Source organism: Bufo gargarizans, chromosome 7 (genome assembly GCF_014858855.1).
Source record: "Bufo gargarizans isolate SCDJY-AF-19 chromosome 7, ASM1485885v1, whole genome shotgun sequence".
Taxonomy (NCBI): Eukaryota; Metazoa; Chordata; class Amphibia; order Anura; family Bufonidae; genus Bufo; species Bufo gargarizans.
Window position 1 is genome coordinate 17052574 of NC_058086.1, and position 19811 is coordinate 17072384.

A 19811-nucleotide genomic window follows, 5' to 3' on the forward strand; every position below is an offset into this window, starting at 1 on the left:
GGTCAGCCAGTTTCATAGGTACAAATCTGCTGACAGGTGCCCTTTAAATCTCACCCAGTTTGCTTCTACTGTAAAAGTCTATGGATTTTCCATCTGCAATTCCACAGTGGAAAATCCACAGTGTAAATGCCTTGTGTGGAAGTGTCCAGCCACCATGAAAATGCAATGCAAGCTGGAAGAGCTGAGAAGATATGAATAGTTTTTATAGGAAAAGATTCGGCAAAACTCGTAATTTGTTAATTTAAAGAGCACCTTTCATGGGATTATGGGTTACAAACTGCTATACCTACCATATAGGGAGGCCCCTACAGATGCCAGCACTTTTTTTTTCTAAAATACCCCTCCGTTCTGGCACTGTGCCCCCCGCTGTTTTTGGTGCCTCATATGTTAATTTAGAGAATCTGTACAGGGAGAAGTAGACAGACGGGTTTCTCAATGGGCGGTAGCGCTATTCCAATCGCAGCGGAGAGCGTCACAACCAGAGAGAAGATGAGCTGTTTTTTCTCCCTGGCTATGACGCTCTCCACTGCCATTGGACCGCGCTACAGCCAGGGAGATGGAGACGCCCAGTGAGAAACCAAAAACAGCGGGGGGGGACATTGCCGGAACAGAGGGGTATTTTAGAAGAAAAAAAAAAGTTCTGGCATCTGTAGGGGCTGACCTATCTGGTAAGCATAGCAGTTTGTAACCCATAATCCCATGAAAGGTCCTTTAAACCTCTTCTCATTCTGACCTAAGGAGTCATGTGGGCGATCCTACTCAGTGACTAAGCATACAAAGATAGCAGTCAATGAGTTAAGACCGCCTGTATGACTCCTAACTTCCTAAGCATAGAAAGATGCTTGGAGACGTTTTGTTAGTCATCCGTCTGGTTTAGAACAGAATTGAGAAAGCCAGTTGGATGACTAGAGTAACATCTTTAAGAAAAAATACAAGTCTAGATGCTCTGACTTATTACTACTAATGTATCGTGACCTAGATCAAGAATCAGCAACCCCCGACACTCCAGCTGTACACTGAAATTACACCTCCCAGAATGCTCCATTCACTGCTAAGGGAGTTAAAGGAACAGCCAAGCAAGTGTGCATGCTGGGAGTTGTAGTTTTGCAGCAGCTAGAGTGGTGAAGGTTGCTGACCCCAACCTAGGTAAATGAGAACCTTCAAGGACACCTTTGGAAGCATAAGATATAAAAAAAAATATATAAAAAAAACCCTCCTGATAGTTTGCTTGTAGAGAGAGCAATGTAGGTGTAATGTAGTACATATTGTGCATATCACGTGCTTGCATGGCAGCCTATAAATAAACATGAAGATAGACTGGTGTGGAAAAAATCTGCTTTATTTGAGGTATTCATTGACAATAGAAGACTGTGGAGCAATGACCATTGAGGATAATGTCTGAAAGAAAGAGGAAAATGCAGGTGAGAAGATGATAACACAAAATGAGAAACTGATGGTGGTCTAGATTAGTGATCAAGGCCCATAGGTGGGGTCGGACTGGCCTACCAGAGTACCAGAGTATCCTCTGGTGGACCTAAGCTCTGAGGCCATAATGGGCCCCAAAGATCCAGGAAACAAAAACATTTAGCTGCCTTTGGAGCCAATCATTAGGGTGTATTTGTTTGATTCAAAACTTTTTTGATGATATAGGGGGTGGACCTCAAGAATAATTTCTTCTGGTGGCCCCAGGAAACCCAGTCCAACACTGCCCATAGACCTAAGCATATGGTAACAACGGCAAGACTAGAGATGTGAAATCCAAATAGCCATGTTCAGTCTCCATTGTCTTGTATGGGTGAAATACGCCTCTCACAAAGTCAATCATCGCTAAAGGAGACAAAGGGATGGAAGATACTGGATAGACGTTATGGAGGGAATGGAATGTGGGAGATTTGTGAAACTGTCTAAAACTGTCTTTGGTGCCCATATCAACCAATCACAGTGCAGCTTTTATTTTTTTACAGCACTATAAGCAATGAAAGCTGTATGGTGATTGGTTGCCTTCCATTCAGACAGCTTCATGAATGTACAGTAGCCCGTGGTGTCAGATGCATAAGTCTACGTGGGAAACTCACTGGCATTAAGGTCTGCTTTCTCTCTCCCTCTCCTGCAAGACGATATAGTCTGGGTTCAACACATCCTCTTCATCCTGTTCAATATTAAAACTCTGTGAAGGAAAGACACGTGTAGTTAGAAAACCCTTCTTAAAGGGCTCTTCCAACCATGAACTGTATGACAGCTGAAATCCTTATGGTATAGATAACCCCTTTTAAACACACAAAGAGAGGGATTCATGAAAACTAGGACAAGGAAAAAGTGGAGTATTTGCTCAAAACAACCAATCAGCTTGCTGCTTTCATTGTCTAAAGGACTTCTAAAGAATCAGAGCTGTAATCTGATTGGTCACTATGGACAGCTGATCCAATTTTTCTTTGTACCAGTTTTGATAAATCTCCCCCAAAATATGCCTCTCTATTACATTTTAAAGAGCATCTGTCAGCATGATCAACCCTAATATAAAGCCTGTTTCACATATGCGTTTTGAGATTCGGCAGTCTGTTTCAGCAGGGAACAGCCTACTGCATCTCTCTGCATTTCGGCATTGCCGAAAGCAACTGCATAGCCATCAGGCCCCATTCACTATAATGAGAATCGGTGGAGATCCGGCCGCAACCCAGCAAATATGCAGAAAATCGGTCGGACAAATACCGCTGTGCTAATATGTGAAAAAGGCCTAAAGCAGGCATATACTGTAGCTTGGTAGGGTTAAAACAATTTATTTTCTCTATAGGGTTAATAGCTGCTGAAATATGTTCATTTTTATATTTATGTAAATTACTTATTTGGAGCACCAAGGGGCTGGTCATAGAGCTAAGAGCACTGGCCCTAGCACAACACCCCTGTGATCTCTGTACTCCCCCATTGTGTTCTCCATCCAGCGCTAAGTGTCAGTGACTTAGCACTTGCTCAGTAAGGGTCCATTCACACGTCCGCAACTGCGGATCCGCAAAACACGGTCACCGGCCATGTGCGTTCTGCATTTTGCGGACCGCACGTGGCCGGCCTTATAATAGAAATGCATTTTCTTCTTGCTGCGGGGCCGCGGAACGGAAGTGCGGATGCAGACAGCACACTGTGTGCGGTCTGCATCTTTTGCGGCCCCATTACAAATGCAGAACAGATGCGGACCCATTTTGCGGACATTAGATCGGACCCTTAATCAGATGCTGCTTACTGAGCTTGGGAAGCAGAAAAAGATCCATTGTGCAATGGCAGGAATAGTAAACTGTTATGTTGCTGCCACATAAGAATGGTTGAAGTGCAAGGAAAGTCAATTGGACAAGGCCAACACACTCTGCAAGCCACAGTAGTTTTTCAAAAATGCATTGCTCCACTAAATTGATTACATGCGCCAAGCAGGGAGCATGTGTTATTTCCCTCAAATGCAGCGCAGCCACAATGTTCCTGCCATTGTCACTAACCACATTGCCCAGTTGGAGTTGGCGGGGAGACAGTCAGCAGGATGTTTGCTGCTTGATGCACTTTAGCAAATGATCAGCTGTGTGGCTACTCTCGTCCAGGCTCATCAGCTCTAACACAGCATGGCAACTGATAGGAGGGAGAGGGAATGGAAGCAACACTCTGCCCTGCTTTTGTTGGGACAGGAGGATTTCCATTGAGTAGGATGTGGAGGAGGCAGATAAGTATCTGGTGTGGGAACCAGACCAACACAAATGTGGAGGTGTCAATAGGACCTAGCCTCGTTACTGTGTTCCTGTGTTGCAGTTGTCATGAAAAACATTGACCCAGTGGGCCATGACAGCTACTCCAGGTTTCCATGGTGTTGTGCACCTTGCCAGACAGTGACAATTGTAAGGAGCAGCCCGTGTTCTCTGCCATGTGAGAGTACAAGGCAGGAATGGCTTTTTTTGGAGGCATCAGTTCCCTAAAGGCAGGAGAATCCACTAAGTGGTACAGCAGTGACTGCAATGCAGACAACTTGACCAGATGCGAGTTAAGCTTGCGCACCTTCGAATTGCTGGCTGCTGCTACTACTACTACTACTACTACCTGGACGACTGGTGCTGCTGCTGTTTGCACTATTACTTCCACCCACAATCACTGACATGGGTATAGTAATGCATTGTTTGCACTAAAATGCTTTTGCTGTACCTACACAGACTCTTTACGTTATAAAATGTGTTCACTAAAACATGTATAGTAATGGAGTTTTTGTAATAAAACATGTTCACTATCATGGGTATAATGTAGCAGTGTTTGCAGTGAAATGTTTTTTCTATAACTACACGGTATCTTGCAGTAATACAACGCTTTCACTAAAATGGGTATAATGATTCTAAATGATCCTGAAATGCCTAATTACAAAAGACAGATACATTGAAAAAAGGGGACAATTGCCCTGCATTTGTGGCATAATGTATGCTATTGATGCTGGAGGTGCTGTCAAGAAGCCTATGATGAACTGTAGAAAGTTGAGGATTTTACAAAAAATGATGACTGTCTGTTCAAATACAGGATTTTGTCATGCAGAACTTGCCAGCAAGCTTTATGAAACACGCAATTCTCAGTGACCAGTTCCTGACTTTCTAAGTCTCTATGCTTTCCCTGATAAAACCTTAAGTCTACCAAATGATGGTAGACTTATTAAGACCGGCAGTTTAATAACCCCTGCACTGGTGGTGGATCTGCCCAAGTGTAGAGGCGCCGGTCTCTACATAACTTTGGTGTATCCACCGCCAGTCTAAATCTATGCCAGTTGCCTTTCTGGCGTTGATTTAGAACATTTTCTATGCCTTAAACAGGCATAGAAAATGATAAATGAGACGGGCCTGCCACCCCACTCCCTTCCTTGTCCACGCCAAACCACCTTTTTAGACCTGGCATTAGAGGGGAAAAGTCGCAGATTGAGATGCAAATAACCTTTGCGCTGCAATCTGCGACAGATATACGCCAGAAAATCTGCACACCAAAATGGTGTTTCTTCCTCCTGAGCAAAAGGACCAGTTAGAATCCTGCCTCCTGATTGGCTCAGAAGCTAACAGCCTGCAGCCTATCGGGACAAGCTCTCACCCTCCCTCCCAGTGTCATGTGATCCTTCATCTTAATCCTCTCTCCTGTTTTCCCCGCCAATTTTCTGAGGCGCTGGGCACCATTTTTGCGCTATTTGTCCGAAGCAAATCGCCAAAACTTCGGATTCGTTTGGTAGATAAATTTTTGTGAAATCCGTAACGAATCCGATTAGTTCAGAATCAATTCGCTCATCTTCAATATATCTCTATGACATATCAAAATTTTTCTCAAAACTCAGTGATCATTTAACTCAGATTTGTCAAGGGCACATCAATCCACAGCTAAAATGTTTACATGACAAATTCATCTCTGCTGTATCTATAGCTTTTAGTAGATTTTACAATTCATAGTCCTCTGGGTACCTGTGCTGTGCTGCAAGCCTCGCTTCCACATATTTTCAGCTTGCTCTGGAGCTCTCTGGATACCACACAAAGGAATTCTGGCTGTCCTTCACTACTGTAACTGTACGGGGAGCCCACACTCACCAGCTGTAAGGAACGTAATGGCAAACATGAAAATGTGTCATGGTGACAAAAATAAACTCCTTTCACCCTGAGTTGTAATTGTACAGCACTGGCAGCGGCGCACATTCATGTGATTGACAATTGACACCCAGAAAACACTGCTTTAGCATTCAGATTTTTTCTAAAAACATAATAGAATTTACCCCAAAATACATTTAAATTGAAATATTTTTTAAACACAAAAATCACGATAAATTAAAAAATGGATTGTGTCAAAACATTGGCATTATAGTGAGCAAACAGAAACGCTACCCATGTTGCCTTTAAAAGGGTATGCCATGATTGATGTAAAAAATAAATCAGACATCATATTGTACATGACGATCATTTTCTAACAAAGCTAGAAGCAGCCCTGTACCCCACATGGGTCCAAAGATCTCCCCATGCATTGCTCCAATAGCTCTGCTAGATTCTCTTCAGGCTGGCAGCTCAGGGGGCATGTCCTTTCTGCTGCAGCTCTCTCCCTATTACAGCTCAGGTGCATGTCCTTTCTGCTGCAGCTCTCTCCCTATTACAGCTCAGGTGCATGTCCTTTCTGCTGCAGTTCTCTCCCCATCATAGCCCAGGGAGACTTGTCCTTTCTGCGGCAGCTCTCTAACAGAAGATACGGTTGAAGGATGGAACTGAGCATGTGGGACCACCTCAGTAGTTGGATGTGCACAGTATTATACAGGGCGATATCATAATGAAGTAAGGAGAATATCTCCCAAATGGAGCATTTTTGTAACACAAAGTAAATAAACTAGCTTTTAATGCTGAATTATATTAACTCATAAAAAATATTCTACAGTTTTCAACCCAACACCTGGATCTGAACACTTTTGTAATTGTATGCAATTAAAAATTTTGCATAGACACTAAGCCATTCAATAAAATCTATCTGTATAGTGCCACCTGCTGTTTGTTTTCTTCCTTAAATCTCTGTCCTGGTCACTGAGATGGCCACACATGCTCAGTTTCATCCTTCAACTGCCTCCTGAGCTGTTATAGGGAGGGAGAGAGCTTCAGCAGAAAGGACACTCTCCATGAGCTGACAGCTTGATATAAATCTAGCAAAGCAACTGGATAAATGGATGGGGGAATCTCTGGATTTACACGAGGTACGGGGCTGGTTCTAGCTGTGTTTTATGGAGCTTGTCATGTACTACATTCTGTCTGATTTTAATTTTTTACCTTAATCATGGGATAACCCCTTCAGGGCTCCTGCACATGACCGTATCCGTTTTTATGGTCCGCAAATCACACATCTGCAAAACACGGATCCCGGCCGAGTGCTTGCCGTCATGTTTTTTCTGTTCTTGCAGAAATGGCCTATGCTTGTCAAAACGGACAAGAATAGGACATGCTCTATTTTTCTGCTGGGCCGCAGAACGGACTTACGGATACGGACAGCCCATGGGTGTTCTGTCTTCATCTTTTGTGGCCCCATTGAGATGAACAGGTCCACATCCGATCCGCAAAAAACGTGGCTAGGATGCGGACCGAAAATACGACTGTGGACATGAGCCCTTAAAGTAACATTTAATGGTGGGACAACCCCTTTAATTAATTCTTTCATCATTTTATCTTTTTGCTATGGATAAAACTTTCCTGTTGCTGCCTGGAAACTGTCAACAAGTTGATTTTGACACAGATCGTTATCTATATTATGTGTCTTATTTTCATACTACGGTGATCTGAATTATCTTCTTTATGAATCAGTATTGGGCCCGAATGACTATGAACAACGTATCCCCGCAAAACTTATAATAAACATAACGTGAAGATACAAGATTTAATTGCAAAGTGTCCAAGAGTTTTTACAACGTTCATTACTTAAGGTGTTAGTGGAACTTTCCATTGATGACTGTAAATGAGATCGGTATAAACATCCCGTTCTGATGGCTGACATTCCATAGACAGCCCTGTCGCAGATCTCTGTTCCTTCTCCAATGTCACCCCCTGATTATCTGACATATAATTATAATAGCCATATAGTGAGATATCCATATGCTGAGACTTTCATTATTAAAAGGATTATGGAATTTCTAAGTCAAAGGAATTGCAACTTTACTGCTTAAAAAGAGGTTCTGCAGCAGTCAAGGTGTGTAGTATAAGAATGGGGCTGATTTAATAATCCCGCCTAATGCTATGTTCACAGCAGCTCTTTGAAACAGGAACAGGCTGCCACAGTTCACCGGATCCAGCATAGCCATATAATGCCAGGATCCTCCAGATTCCCATTGACTACTATGTGACCTGACAGGGATCTGGCCAGTTTCTTGCTTTCAGCCGGACAAAAAGTCTTGCATGCATGAATTTTTATCCGGCCAAAATCTGGCATTTGGCCCGGAATCCCTCTGGGTCAGTTGGATCCCATTGTAGCCAATGATGATCTGGCGGTTACTGGTATTATCCGGCTATGCTGAATCTGGTGAACTCCAGCAGGCTGATCCTCTGTCAGAACAGTCTGCCAGACTTCTTAATGCTACTGTGAACGCAGAATAACAGCATTGTAGGGTTCACCAAATTTATCCATGTGGTTCATGCTCGATGATAAATTTGGTGCATCTTTAGACGCTTTTGTCTAATTTTACATGTGGTACATACTGGTAAAACCTTGGCGATCGTTGTCGCATCTTAAGCCACATTCTCCGTTGAGCTGGAAAAACAAAACAGGCGAGCGTGGCGCAGTGGATTATTCTTTTAGATGAATTTGCTTTATAAATAGTTCTAAAGGTTGATGCAACATTATACACTAGGTGCAATCACCTTAGCAAATTTCCCCCAGTGTGTTCAGTCACCTCAGAGTTTGTTCTAGGCATTTTTTATACGTTTGTTGAACTCATTTTAATTGGAATAAAGCAACCTTCTGATGCTACATCCTGTAAGGCGAGGGTACGAGGGTACGAGTGTATTCAGGCGAGGGTACGAGTGTATTGAGTGTATCTCGTACTCCCCTCCCTGGTAAAGTAAGTGGTTTATATACCGTTTCAAAACCAGTATCTACCTCACTCAGAAGTATGTAGTTTTTTATCTTTTACTTTGTAATTCTTCACTAACACACCTAGGTTTGGCATTTCTTTGGCGGCCCCACACTTCATATGCACTCTGTGGATAATTCTTTTTTAAGTTTTATCTTGCTCAATTTGAGTAGAAGCAGGAATGGACTGGGAACTTAAAGTGGCTCTGGAAAAAAACTAAAAGTGGCCCCATGTTGTAGGTGGGTCCAAACTGACAGAAGTCTGGACAACACAAGTAGGCAGGGTCAACACAAGCCAGGAAGGGACCAAAGAAGTAGGTGGGGTCGGTAATTATGTTGTGCAGCACAGAATACCACCCCAGCAAAATCAAATACCACAGTGCAGCATAGAATAGCGCCTTATCACCATACTGAGGACGGTGATACAGTTGAATTCAGGAAGGCACCTGGCGCTGGACAGGTACATAAATGCCTGATGCTTCCAGCATTAAATACTAAACACATCAGATAGTTATGTATCTGACCAGTGGCCAAGAGGAGGGTTTGGGAGGCCCCCTGAACATTGGCCTGCCGGGAAACTTCCCTGTAGGGGCTATGGCCAATCCGCCCTGAGTAGAAGGTACTTGGCTTAGGAAGGTTGACAGTGACACACATTGATCTCATGCATTATCACAATGGTGCTATGGTGTTGTGCCCGTTACTAGAATGTGCAAAAAAAACATGGGGTCATACTTTGTGATGGCCACCTAACAAGGCTTGCACTAATGTACTTGAACCTTCTGATTCCTACCATGTAAATATGGAATAAATGTATACCCACTGCACATAGGAGGATACAGCCGCATATACTTCCATGTTGTTCATTTCCATTTATTTGCCAGCTGATAATATGACAATGGTCTTTACCTGCTCAAATTTCCAGCTGTCGGACATGGTGGAAACCATCTGAGCCAACTCTGCCTCTTGACATTGTAACACTCGGTAGACGTGCTTCTGTTGGGACTGAGAAGAAGTTATGAGGTTATAATATCATAGACTCTTCTTTAAACATCTCTAATAAGCTGTACTTGGCTTGTCTCCAGCCCAATAGAGATGAATGAAGTGGCAGCTGCTCCCTTCATATTGGGAGACACAAGACCCCATTATCATGATCATTGGGACCCACTGATTAGAATTATTCCCTCCATTGTAGGTATGGGATACTTATCTACATGTGTAAGTCTGTGACTGAAGAGCTAGGGAGGCTAGTTGATGCTGGATTACTTGGCAGCAGGAGCTAGTGACTGCAACTATCCATTCTCTGATTGACAGGATATTTACTGTAGTGGTTGATAACCACACCAAAAAAAGAGGTATAGCCCTTGGATATGTCGTGTGTAGTGCATCCATGGATCCATGTATTGAACAGGAGTTAAAGGCTATGTACCTATGCAAACCAATTCGGATTGAAGTCAATTTATTTGACTTTAATTCGCTCAACACTAGTTATAAGCATACCCCAGAAAAGCATTAATTGCATGCTGTAATGAAATTGCAACATCTTGTTGAAAAGTCATACTCTCCTGCAGGGCTGGCCATAGTCAGTCCTTCCTGCTATTATCCCACAAACTGGCGTAAAGAGGTCGCAGTTGTTGTCAAAATGTTGCAAACCTGCACTACGTCACATTTATTTTGCTATATATGACATTTAATAAATTTGGTCTCAACTTTCAACTGACCACACCATCTGAGGGGTTAAATGTCTGTGATCGGCATTATCGCTAATCACAGATATTAGTTCTGGGTGTCTGCTATGGAGCGTGCAAGCAGGTGCAATTTTTAAAGATCGGACCTTACATATACTATTGACTAATGTACATGTATGGGGAAGGTCCGGAAAATGGTTTAAGAGTCAGGATATGAAGTAGAATACATGGAGTGAAAAATTAATGGGGGCTATTTATTATCAATAAATACGCTTACGGTATATTAGAAGTATTTCTGGCACAGATTAACATTTGTGCCACAATATGCGACTTTTCCCCGCTCGCGCCAGGTTCTGGCCGTCTCATTCATCATTTTCTATGTCTGGTTTAGGAGTAGAAAATGGTCTAAATGTACAGTAAGCCAGTAAGGAAGCAGCGGTGGATCCGCCAAAGTTATGTAGAGGCGCGCACCTCTACATAACTCCGGTAGATCCACCGCCAACTATAGGGGAGATGATCATATAGATGTTTTATTGGGTTCAGACATTTTGTCATTTAGACTGGCGCTGGATGCGCCGAAGTTACGTAGAGGACGGTGCCTCTTCATAACTTTGGCGGATCCACTGTCAGCTATGCTGATCTTAATAAATGACCCCCTATATCCTGAAAACCATCCACCCAATTTTTGTAAAAGAAAAATACATAGAATATTCACATACAGGATGTTCATTTGTGATTTAAAGAAAAATGCCTACTACATTAGGCTTGCATGCAGTAGATGTATGTACAGTGTGTATTATGAATGGTGGCCTGGTGCATGCTATCCTCACATCTAGTCTTTTATGCCTTATTTTGCAGTTTTCTGCACTCATGATAAGCCAAGAAAAGCAGAATGTTTTGGATCATTCAGTGAACTGTGTAATTTGTTCCCTATGATTTATTCAGATATAACCAGCTGCTCTGTGCCAGTCACAAGGATACACAGCCTACCTGAATTTAGCTGTACGATTACATAACCGTACCTGGGGTGTGGGAGATGTCACTATCTATATTCTATCTATATCTAAACCCGTCACAGGCACATTTCCTAAATAATAAATTATATATTTTCGACAAGCACTGGATAGTTCCAACCTCAGACAGTAAAATGACACAGTGCTAATAAACAACTGACCTCAAAAATAAAGTGGAAGATGGATGGGGTCATGTGATATCCCCCATAAATCACAGAAAGATACAAGTGATATACCAAAGAGGTCTAAAACTCAAATAGATAATTAGGACAAAAGGCAATGAAGATATCAAACATGAACGTTCACTCATTAATAGACAAAAAATGTCTGAACCCGATAACACATCTTGAAGGTCATTTATTAAGACCAGCGTTTTAGATGCTAGTCTTAATATCCCCTATAGTTGCCGGTGGATCCTCCGGAGTTACGTAGAGGTGCAGGGTTCTACATAACTTTGGCAGATCCACCACCACTTCCTAGCTGTCTTACATTTAGACCATTTTCTAAGCCTAAACCAGGTATAGAAAATTGCAAATGAGATAGGGCTGCCGGCCGTCCCCTTCCGTTGAAACTTCTCATTGACATACAGGAAACCTGCAACAAAATCTGCACCAGAATTCATGGGACACTTTCTGAAGTTATGTAGGTCTGTGACACTGCATCTATATCTGTAGTGCAGGGGGCACTGTCTGATCTGAGAAGAATAGTAAGTGCTAATGAGGTGCGATTAACAATACATATGCTGAAAGTAAAATGTGGGGGGTTCAGCCCGCACAACCCAGTATGCAGGTGCACATTGCTATGGCGAAATACAGATACAAACGCAAAAACACAAATGCAATCGCACTCTGCAAACCAGCACTCTGCCCTGCCTTTATGCTGGATGTTGAATAAGGCATTGGTGTACATTTTGGCCAAAGCGTAATAAGCCACTCACCACGTCAAGGTCGTCTCCATGAGTGGTCCCTAACACTAGTTCCTACCTGTTATGGGCCATGACAGCCACACAAAGTCCAGGGAGCGCAGGTACAGCATGCACGCCAAGCACACTCTGCTTTTAACCCCGTCCGGTGCCATTACAGCTTTCATCGGATCCAGGGATGCAAGTACCAACATGCATGCTGAGCCCACTATATACTTCTCCTGGAGCCAAATGGCTACTGGTAGGTGCTATATAAGCAGACTCAGTTTTATACTGACTTTAAAACCAGCCTCCAGGGCAGACTAACTGGTCAGGTGTGCATGACTGCTTGGAGATCGCCACGCCTCCAATGGTTTTAAAGTCAGGGGCTGGATCTGAATGGATGTGCTGTTAGGAAATGGGCATGGCTAGTGGCGTGGATTAACAAAAATCTTGCCACTTTATGTGACCCATTTTCCTTTCATTAAAAGTTGTGAGGCGTGAATATGGGGCACTATTACTGATTGAGGGCAATATTTTCAGATGAGCCATGGCTGGGAGAAGTATTCATGGCAGGCTGGGCAGAATGGAGAAGATGAGGAAAGAGAACTCACTGGATGTAGTTATTGCATGTTTTTTCTGTGACTGATGAGGGCTGTATTCTCTTGAATGTTCTATAAACACCTATAAATACTCAACACAGCAGCATAAGATACGGTATAGAATAGAAAATCTTTATTGTTACTGAAACAACATACTAGTAAAAAACACAAATGCGTGGCAAAACATACACAGGAATCAATGAGACTGAGATAGCATGGTATACGGTAAATGCAGTAACTCCTACTGAATCCTAAAAGGTACCAAGGCAGTAAAACTCCTTAAAAACATTGTAAAGTGCTAAGTGCATTGAAACAGAAGTAAACATCGGAGACACCACTGGCCGATCTATACAGACCAGAATAGTCCTGACCCCGATGCGCGTTTCGCTGTCGCTTCCTCAGGGGATCATTCCATCCCCTGAGGAAGCGACAGCGAAACGCGCGTCGGATGTGGTCTCCTATGTTTACTTCTGTTTCAATGCACGTAGCACTTTACCATTTTTTAAGGAGTTTTACTCCCTTTGTAGGAGTCGGTAGGAGTTACTGCATTTACCGTATACCATTCTATCTTAGTCTCATTCATTCCTGTGTCTGTTTTGCCACGCATATATGTGTTTTTTACTAGTATGTTGTTTCAGTAACAATAAAGATTTTCTATTCTATATCTTATGCTGCAGTGTTGAGTATTTATAGGTTTTTATGGTTTAACTTTAACCTCACAGCTACTACCCCTTTGGGCTAGTTTCTTTAATTGGTGTTGCTTCTCTTGTATGTACTGTAGCTCTGAATTTAATGTAAAAAGTAATATCCATCCTAGGACACCTTTAAAGGGAATCTGTCACCAGTGTCCTCCCTGTCCAACTGTTTGCATACACACATAGCTGTGGTTCGCCTGATTAAAATGCTATTTTTGCTATTTAAGCCTCTGTTCACAAGTTATTATTTTACTTAATATACATATTACGCCTTTGGTGCAGTGAGAGCGTCACTGTTGCTCTTGTTCTACTCTTTTAGGCTCATCGCTTGCTGCTTTCATTGACAGGGCCAGGCAGTGGCAAAGCAGTAAGAGGGTCTGGTCTCAGAAAGGAGCAGAGCTTGGGTACAACAGGAGCAATGGTGACACCTTCATTGCAAAAAGGCCTAATTTGCATTATTTATTTATTTATTATAACTCGGAAATAGAGCCTCAGATCAACAAAAGAAAAACTGAGTTTTATTCAGGTGAACCACAGCTATGTGTCTATGTAAATAGTTGGATAGGAAGGTCGCTGGTGACAGATTCCCTTTAAGACCTTAGCAAGGTTCATGATAAATTACACATCATTTTCCCCCATTGTTCCGTCCCAACACGGTGCCAAGTAGATCTCAAAACCCTCCCAATTTACAGAAGCAGATCTCCACCTCACTAAAGTTGTCCACTGCTGACTTATAGAGTCCGGATACAAGAAAGCTTAGCATGACAACTTGGACTACAAGAATCAGCATAATGGTCTGGACATTAAAGGGAATCTCCGTGCATTTTGTCTAATTAGCGTACAATGCTAACCTGTGGAAGGAAGCTGTCTGTGAAGGTTCTCATTTATCCAGGTCATGGTATATATCTGTAAAGAATAGATCAAGGCAACTGGACATACTGTAAATTTCTTGAAAACGTTTCACTCGTTCTTCCAACGAGCTTTCTCAATTCTGAGTGATTGTACAAAAATTCTGGGAATAAATATGTAACTGAATCCACATCTGGTAATTATACCCAGCATTGGGTCAAAGGTGTTGATTCCATTACTGGGAAGTCTTTATCACCTACTGACTCCAATTAGGATAATGGAATCAACACCTTTGACCCAATGCTGGGTATAATTACCAGATGTGGATTCAGTTACATATTTATTCCCAGAATTTTTGTACAATCACTCAGAATTGAGAAAGCTCGTTGGAAGAACGAGCGAAACGTTTTCAAGAAATCTACAGTACGTCCAGTTGCCTTGATCTATTCTTTACAGATATATCTTTTACATAGTCCTTATCTTCCCTTGCTCCCCCGTCTCTGCTGTACTGATGCGCGTTGAGGGCTCTTCGTCCCAGTTCCCATCTGGATGTGGCCACTTCTTTTCCTGTTCAGCTGTATTGACTATTATCAGCTGAACAGGGAAAGAAGTGGCCACATCTGGTTAGGACCTAGGCAGAAGACCCCACAGCGCATGCCAGGAGGAGAGTAAGTAATATGTAAATGAGCTTCCCTCCATAGGAAGTACCATGCGTTAATTAGATTAAATGTCTGGAAAACCCATTTAATTGCATCAAAATACAGACCCAACTTCATGGTGATTGTGTTTAGAAGTCTCTATGAGGAGACTATTAAAGGGGTTGTCCCACGAACAAAAAAAATCTACATTTTTCAAACCAGCACCTGGATCTTAATATTTCTGTAATTGCATGTAAATCAAAATATATTATAGCTATTGAGTTATTCAATTAAATGTATCTGTATAGCGCCACCTGCTGTTTACTTCTTTCAAATTTCTCTGTCCTGCTCTCTGAAGCGCATGCTCAATTCATTCCTTCCCTCCTACCACCAGCTGCAGCAGAAAGTAGACACCCCTGAGAAAGGAGACAACCCCCTTAGATGACAGCTTGAAATGAATCTAGCAGATTAATTGGAGCAATAAAAATGGAGATCTCTGGATCCATGTGAGGTACAGGGCTAGTTCCAGCTCTGTTAGAAAGAGGTTGTCTTGTACTTTTACTGGACAGTGAGCCATAAGGTTAGATTTTAATGCAATATTCGGGATGATATGGACTGTAGCTCATCTTTACCTGCGCTGGTGCCAAAGACTGTGGAGGCACACGTTGCTATCACGGCAATTTGTATGCAGCATTCTAATAAACAGTTACTCTGAATTACCTTATTGACTTCGAGCTCCTCCATTTGCTCATGAATGACTTTGACCAATGAAGCAATGTTGTAGAACTCAGCCTCTTCTAACACTCCTATGATGGATCCAGTACCATAATCAAAGGATAAAAAGGAAATGTAGATTATTCATGAAAAAGGAATGTGCACTTGTTCAGTGGAAATTAACTGGGGCTCATAGACTCCCCATCACGATTTCAGTTGGGTGCAGTTTATCTGTAGGACTGCTGTTATTTTTCGTGATATAACTAATGCTGGGCACCTAAGACAAATACTCAAGTGATGCAGAAAATTAAGTACAGTGAATAAATGGCTGCATATTGTACACCACATCCATTTATTCACATCAACAAAGCTTGTGACTTAGGCCCATTGCACACGACCGTATGCCCTCTGAGATATACGGTCCGTGAGCGGGCCATATGTCCCGGAGCGGCATTGATCATGTACACGGGAGCGCACAGCATCATAGATTACAATGGTGCTGTGCACATCGGGCTGCCCACGGGACGTGCACTGCATCATTGTAATCTATGATGCTGTGTGCTCCTGTGTGCACGATCAATGCCGCTCCGGGACATATGGCCCGCTCACGGACCGTATATCTCGGAGGGCATATGGTCGTGTGCAAGAGGCCTTAAGGTAATTCTCCATGTGATCTTATTTTCTTCCCACTTTGGTTTATCAAAAGTACCGTTGTTAACTATCCCTGTACATCCCCTGATTAAGCTGACCGAAATGTGCATAAGGGCACTAGGACATTTGGTTTCATACTGGTAGGTGTTGTATTTGCAAAATAAGGCTCGGGTATTTTTGTAGGATGCATATTGTACTCAAGGGAACTTTCTCATCCTATTCATTAGTATTGTAACCCACTTATTTTTGGTTTATTAACTTTTATATCATGACCAATAATGATGAGCAAACTGGTTCTACCACTTTGCGATTTTGTCCAAACTTCTTGAGAGAAAGAGTGCCTAGTGTACAAATCTGATGCCGACAGATGTTAGACATGATCAATTTTGCATATTGTCTTCCTAGAAATCAACAGGAGCATTGTCTAGCCTATAATAGTCATCACGTATATCAACTGGTCTCCATAACAGAAATATTACACACCCCGAAGTTCCCCCTAAGCCGTTGGAACTAGGAAAGTTGTTCTCATTTGCTTTTCTCTGATGAAGAGAATTTCTCCTGAAAGAACTAGTTTCCGATGTGAGACTAGCTTAGCTATTTTTGTAGCTTTGCTACAAAAGTATGTTTAAAAGGCAGGAAGGCAATCTCTGCCAATCCACCATGTGAAAATAATGCATTGCTTATATTGCTGCAGTGTTCTCCTTACTGTTTATCTTCTTGCAGTGCAGCAGCAAGTAGGTATAATTATAGCTCCTGCTGTCTTGCTTCATTGGGACAGCTCCTTCCTATTCACCTGAGGATACATCATAAGTTCTTTCAGGCAAAAGCTCTTTATTATAGAAAAGCAGGTGAGAACAGCCTATCAGGTTACAAGGCCTTAGGGGGAACCTCTGGAAGGGTACTATTGCTATCATGGAGACCAGTTCATATACGTGATGACTATTGTAGGATAGACAATGCTCCTCTTAATTTTATGGGAAAATATATGAAAATGATTGTGTCTTACATCTGCCGGCATCAGAAAGGTTTAGGAAAGCAAATTTGAATATTTTTCCCCGAAACCCAGAGGGGCATCGCCTGGCCTACAATACTGCACACACATACTTGGCATACTAAGGGCATTGCCTGGCCTACAATACTGTGCACACGTACTCCATACTAGGGACATCATCTGGCCTACAATACTCCTCACTAGTGTTGATCGCGAATATTCTAATCGCAAATTTTTAATGCGAATATTGCCACTTCGAGAATTTGAAAATATCTAGAATATAGTGCTAAATCTTCGTAATCGCGAATATTCTAGATTTTTTCTCATCAGTACCCATGATTCCTCACTGCTTCTTACTTGTGGGCCAATGAGAAGGCTGCAATATCTTTGACTTTGGGAGTAGTGCAAATTTTTGTATTGCGAATTTTCCGATTGCCGATTTTCGCAATCAAGAAAATAATGACTGGAGATCACGAATTCTCGAATTCGCGAATATATGACGAATATTTTCACCCAAATATTTTCGAAATATCGTAAATTTTAATATTGCCCCTGCCGCTCATCACTGCTCCTCACACGTACTCAGCATACTAGGGGCTCTCCATAATGAGAAAGAGCACCCCTTGGGCAATGCATATACAGGTGAAACTCGAAAAATTAGACTATTGTGCAAAAGTTCATTTATTTCAGTAATGCAACTTAAAAGGTGAAATATTTACATATTTACATGCAAAGTGAAATATTTCAAGCCTTTATTTGTTATAATTTGGATGATTATGGCTTACAGCTTATGAAAACCCCAAATTCACAATTTTAGAAAATTAGAATACTGTGAAAAGGTTCAATATTCTAGGCTCAAAGTGTCACAATCTAGTCAGCTTATTAATCCATTATACCTGCAAAGGGTTCCTGAGCCTTTAAATTGTCTCTCAGTCTGGTTCAGTAGAAAAATTACAATCATGGAAAAGACTGCTGACCTGACAGTTGTGCAGAAAACCATCATTGACACCCTCCATAAGGAGGGAAAGCCTCAAAGGTAATTGCAAAAGAAGTTGGATGTTCCCAAAGTGCTGTATCAAAGCACATTAATAGAAAGTTATGTGGAAGGGACAAGTGTGGAAGAAAAAGGTGCACAAGCAGCAGGGATGACTGCAGCCGGGAGAGGATTGTCAGGAAAAGGCCATTCAAAAGTGTTGGGGTCTTTCGCAAGGAGTGGACTGAGGCTGGAGTTAGTGCCTCAAGAGCCACCACACACAGACGGATCCTGGACATGGGCTTCAAATGTCATAGTCCTCTTGTCAAGCCTCTCCTGAACAACAAACAACGTCAGAAGCGTCTTACCTGGGCTAAAGAAAAAAAGAACTGGTCTGTTGCTCAGTGGTCCAAAGTCCTCTCTTCTGATGAGAGCAACTTTAGCATCTCATTTGGAAACCAAGGACCCAGAGTCTGGAGGAAGAATGGAGAGGCACCCAATGCAAGATGCTTCAAGTCCAGTGTGACGTTTCCACAGTCTGTGTTGATTTGGGGAATCATGTCATCTGCTGGTGTTGGTCCACTGTGCTTCATTAAGTCCAGACTCAACGCAGCCATCTACCAGGAGATTTTGGAGCACTTCATCCTTCTTTCCGCAGACGAGCTTTATGGAGGTGACTTCATTTTCCAGCAGGACATAGCACCTGCCCACACTGCCAAAAGTACCAAAACCTGGTTCAATGACCATGGGATTAATGTGCATGATTGGCCAGCAAACTTGCCCGACCTGAACCCCATAGAGAATCTATGGGGCATTGCCAAGAGAAAGATGAGAGACATGACACTGAACAATGCAGAAGAGCTGAAGGCTGCTATTGAAGCATCCTGGTTTTCCATAACACCTCAGAAGTGCCATAGGCAGATAGCATCCATGCCACGCCGCATTGAGGCAGTAATTGATGCAAAAGGGGCCCAAACCAAGTACATATGCATGATTATACTTTTCAGAGGACCTACATATTTCTATTTAACATCTTTTTTTTATTGATTTCATGTAATATTAAAATTTTCTGAGATTGTAAATTTGGGGTTTTCATAAGCTGTAAGCCATAATCATCCAAATTATAACAACTAAAGGCTTGAAATATCTCGCTTTGCATGTAATGAGTCTAATCCTTTTATTAGTTTTAAGTTGCATTACTGAAATAAATGAACTTTTGCACGATATTCTAATTCACCTGTATATTGTTGAGAAACACAATTTTTGCTCTTTTGCGGGATTGTACCAGAAGTCATCTGACGGGTTGAGACAGCCAATTAGCCAGCACGGTTTGGTTTTTATGTTTGACAATTTTTCATGCCTCCAACACATCAACTTCAAGAACAGACTCTACACTTGCTACCTAAGGGTGCATTCACACATCAACTTCAAGAACAGACTCTACACTTGCTACCTAAGGGTGCATTCACAGGTTTTTTTAACGGTCTTCCCACGCCCGTTTTCAGAGCCATTGCAGTCTTTA

The 19811-nt window shown here is 42.2% G+C and overlaps 1 protein-coding gene across 2 annotated transcripts in view; it reads right to left on the reverse strand.

Moving 5' to 3' along the window:
* Positions 1-1323: 1323 nt before the first annotated feature.
* Positions 1324-19811, reverse strand: part of KCTD17 (potassium channel tetramerization domain containing 17) — a 29416-nt gene continuing 10928 nt past the window's right edge. Inside the window, exons 3-7 of one of the 2 annotated variants that reach the window (XM_044302057.1) lie at positions 15681-15766; positions 9484-9579; positions 5454-5579; positions 2076-2167; positions 1324-1398 (exon numbers count right to left, since the gene is read on the reverse strand). In XM_044302057.1, coding sequence (XP_044157992.1) covers positions 2081-2167; positions 5454-5579; positions 9484-9579; positions 15681-15766 — 395 coding nt within the window. In that variant the 3' untranslated portion in view covers positions 1324-1398; positions 2076-2080. The remainder of the gene's footprint in view (positions 1399-2075; positions 2168-5453; positions 5580-9483; positions 9580-15680; positions 15767-19811) is intronic. The other variant, XM_044302058.1, reaches the window with a different exon arrangement.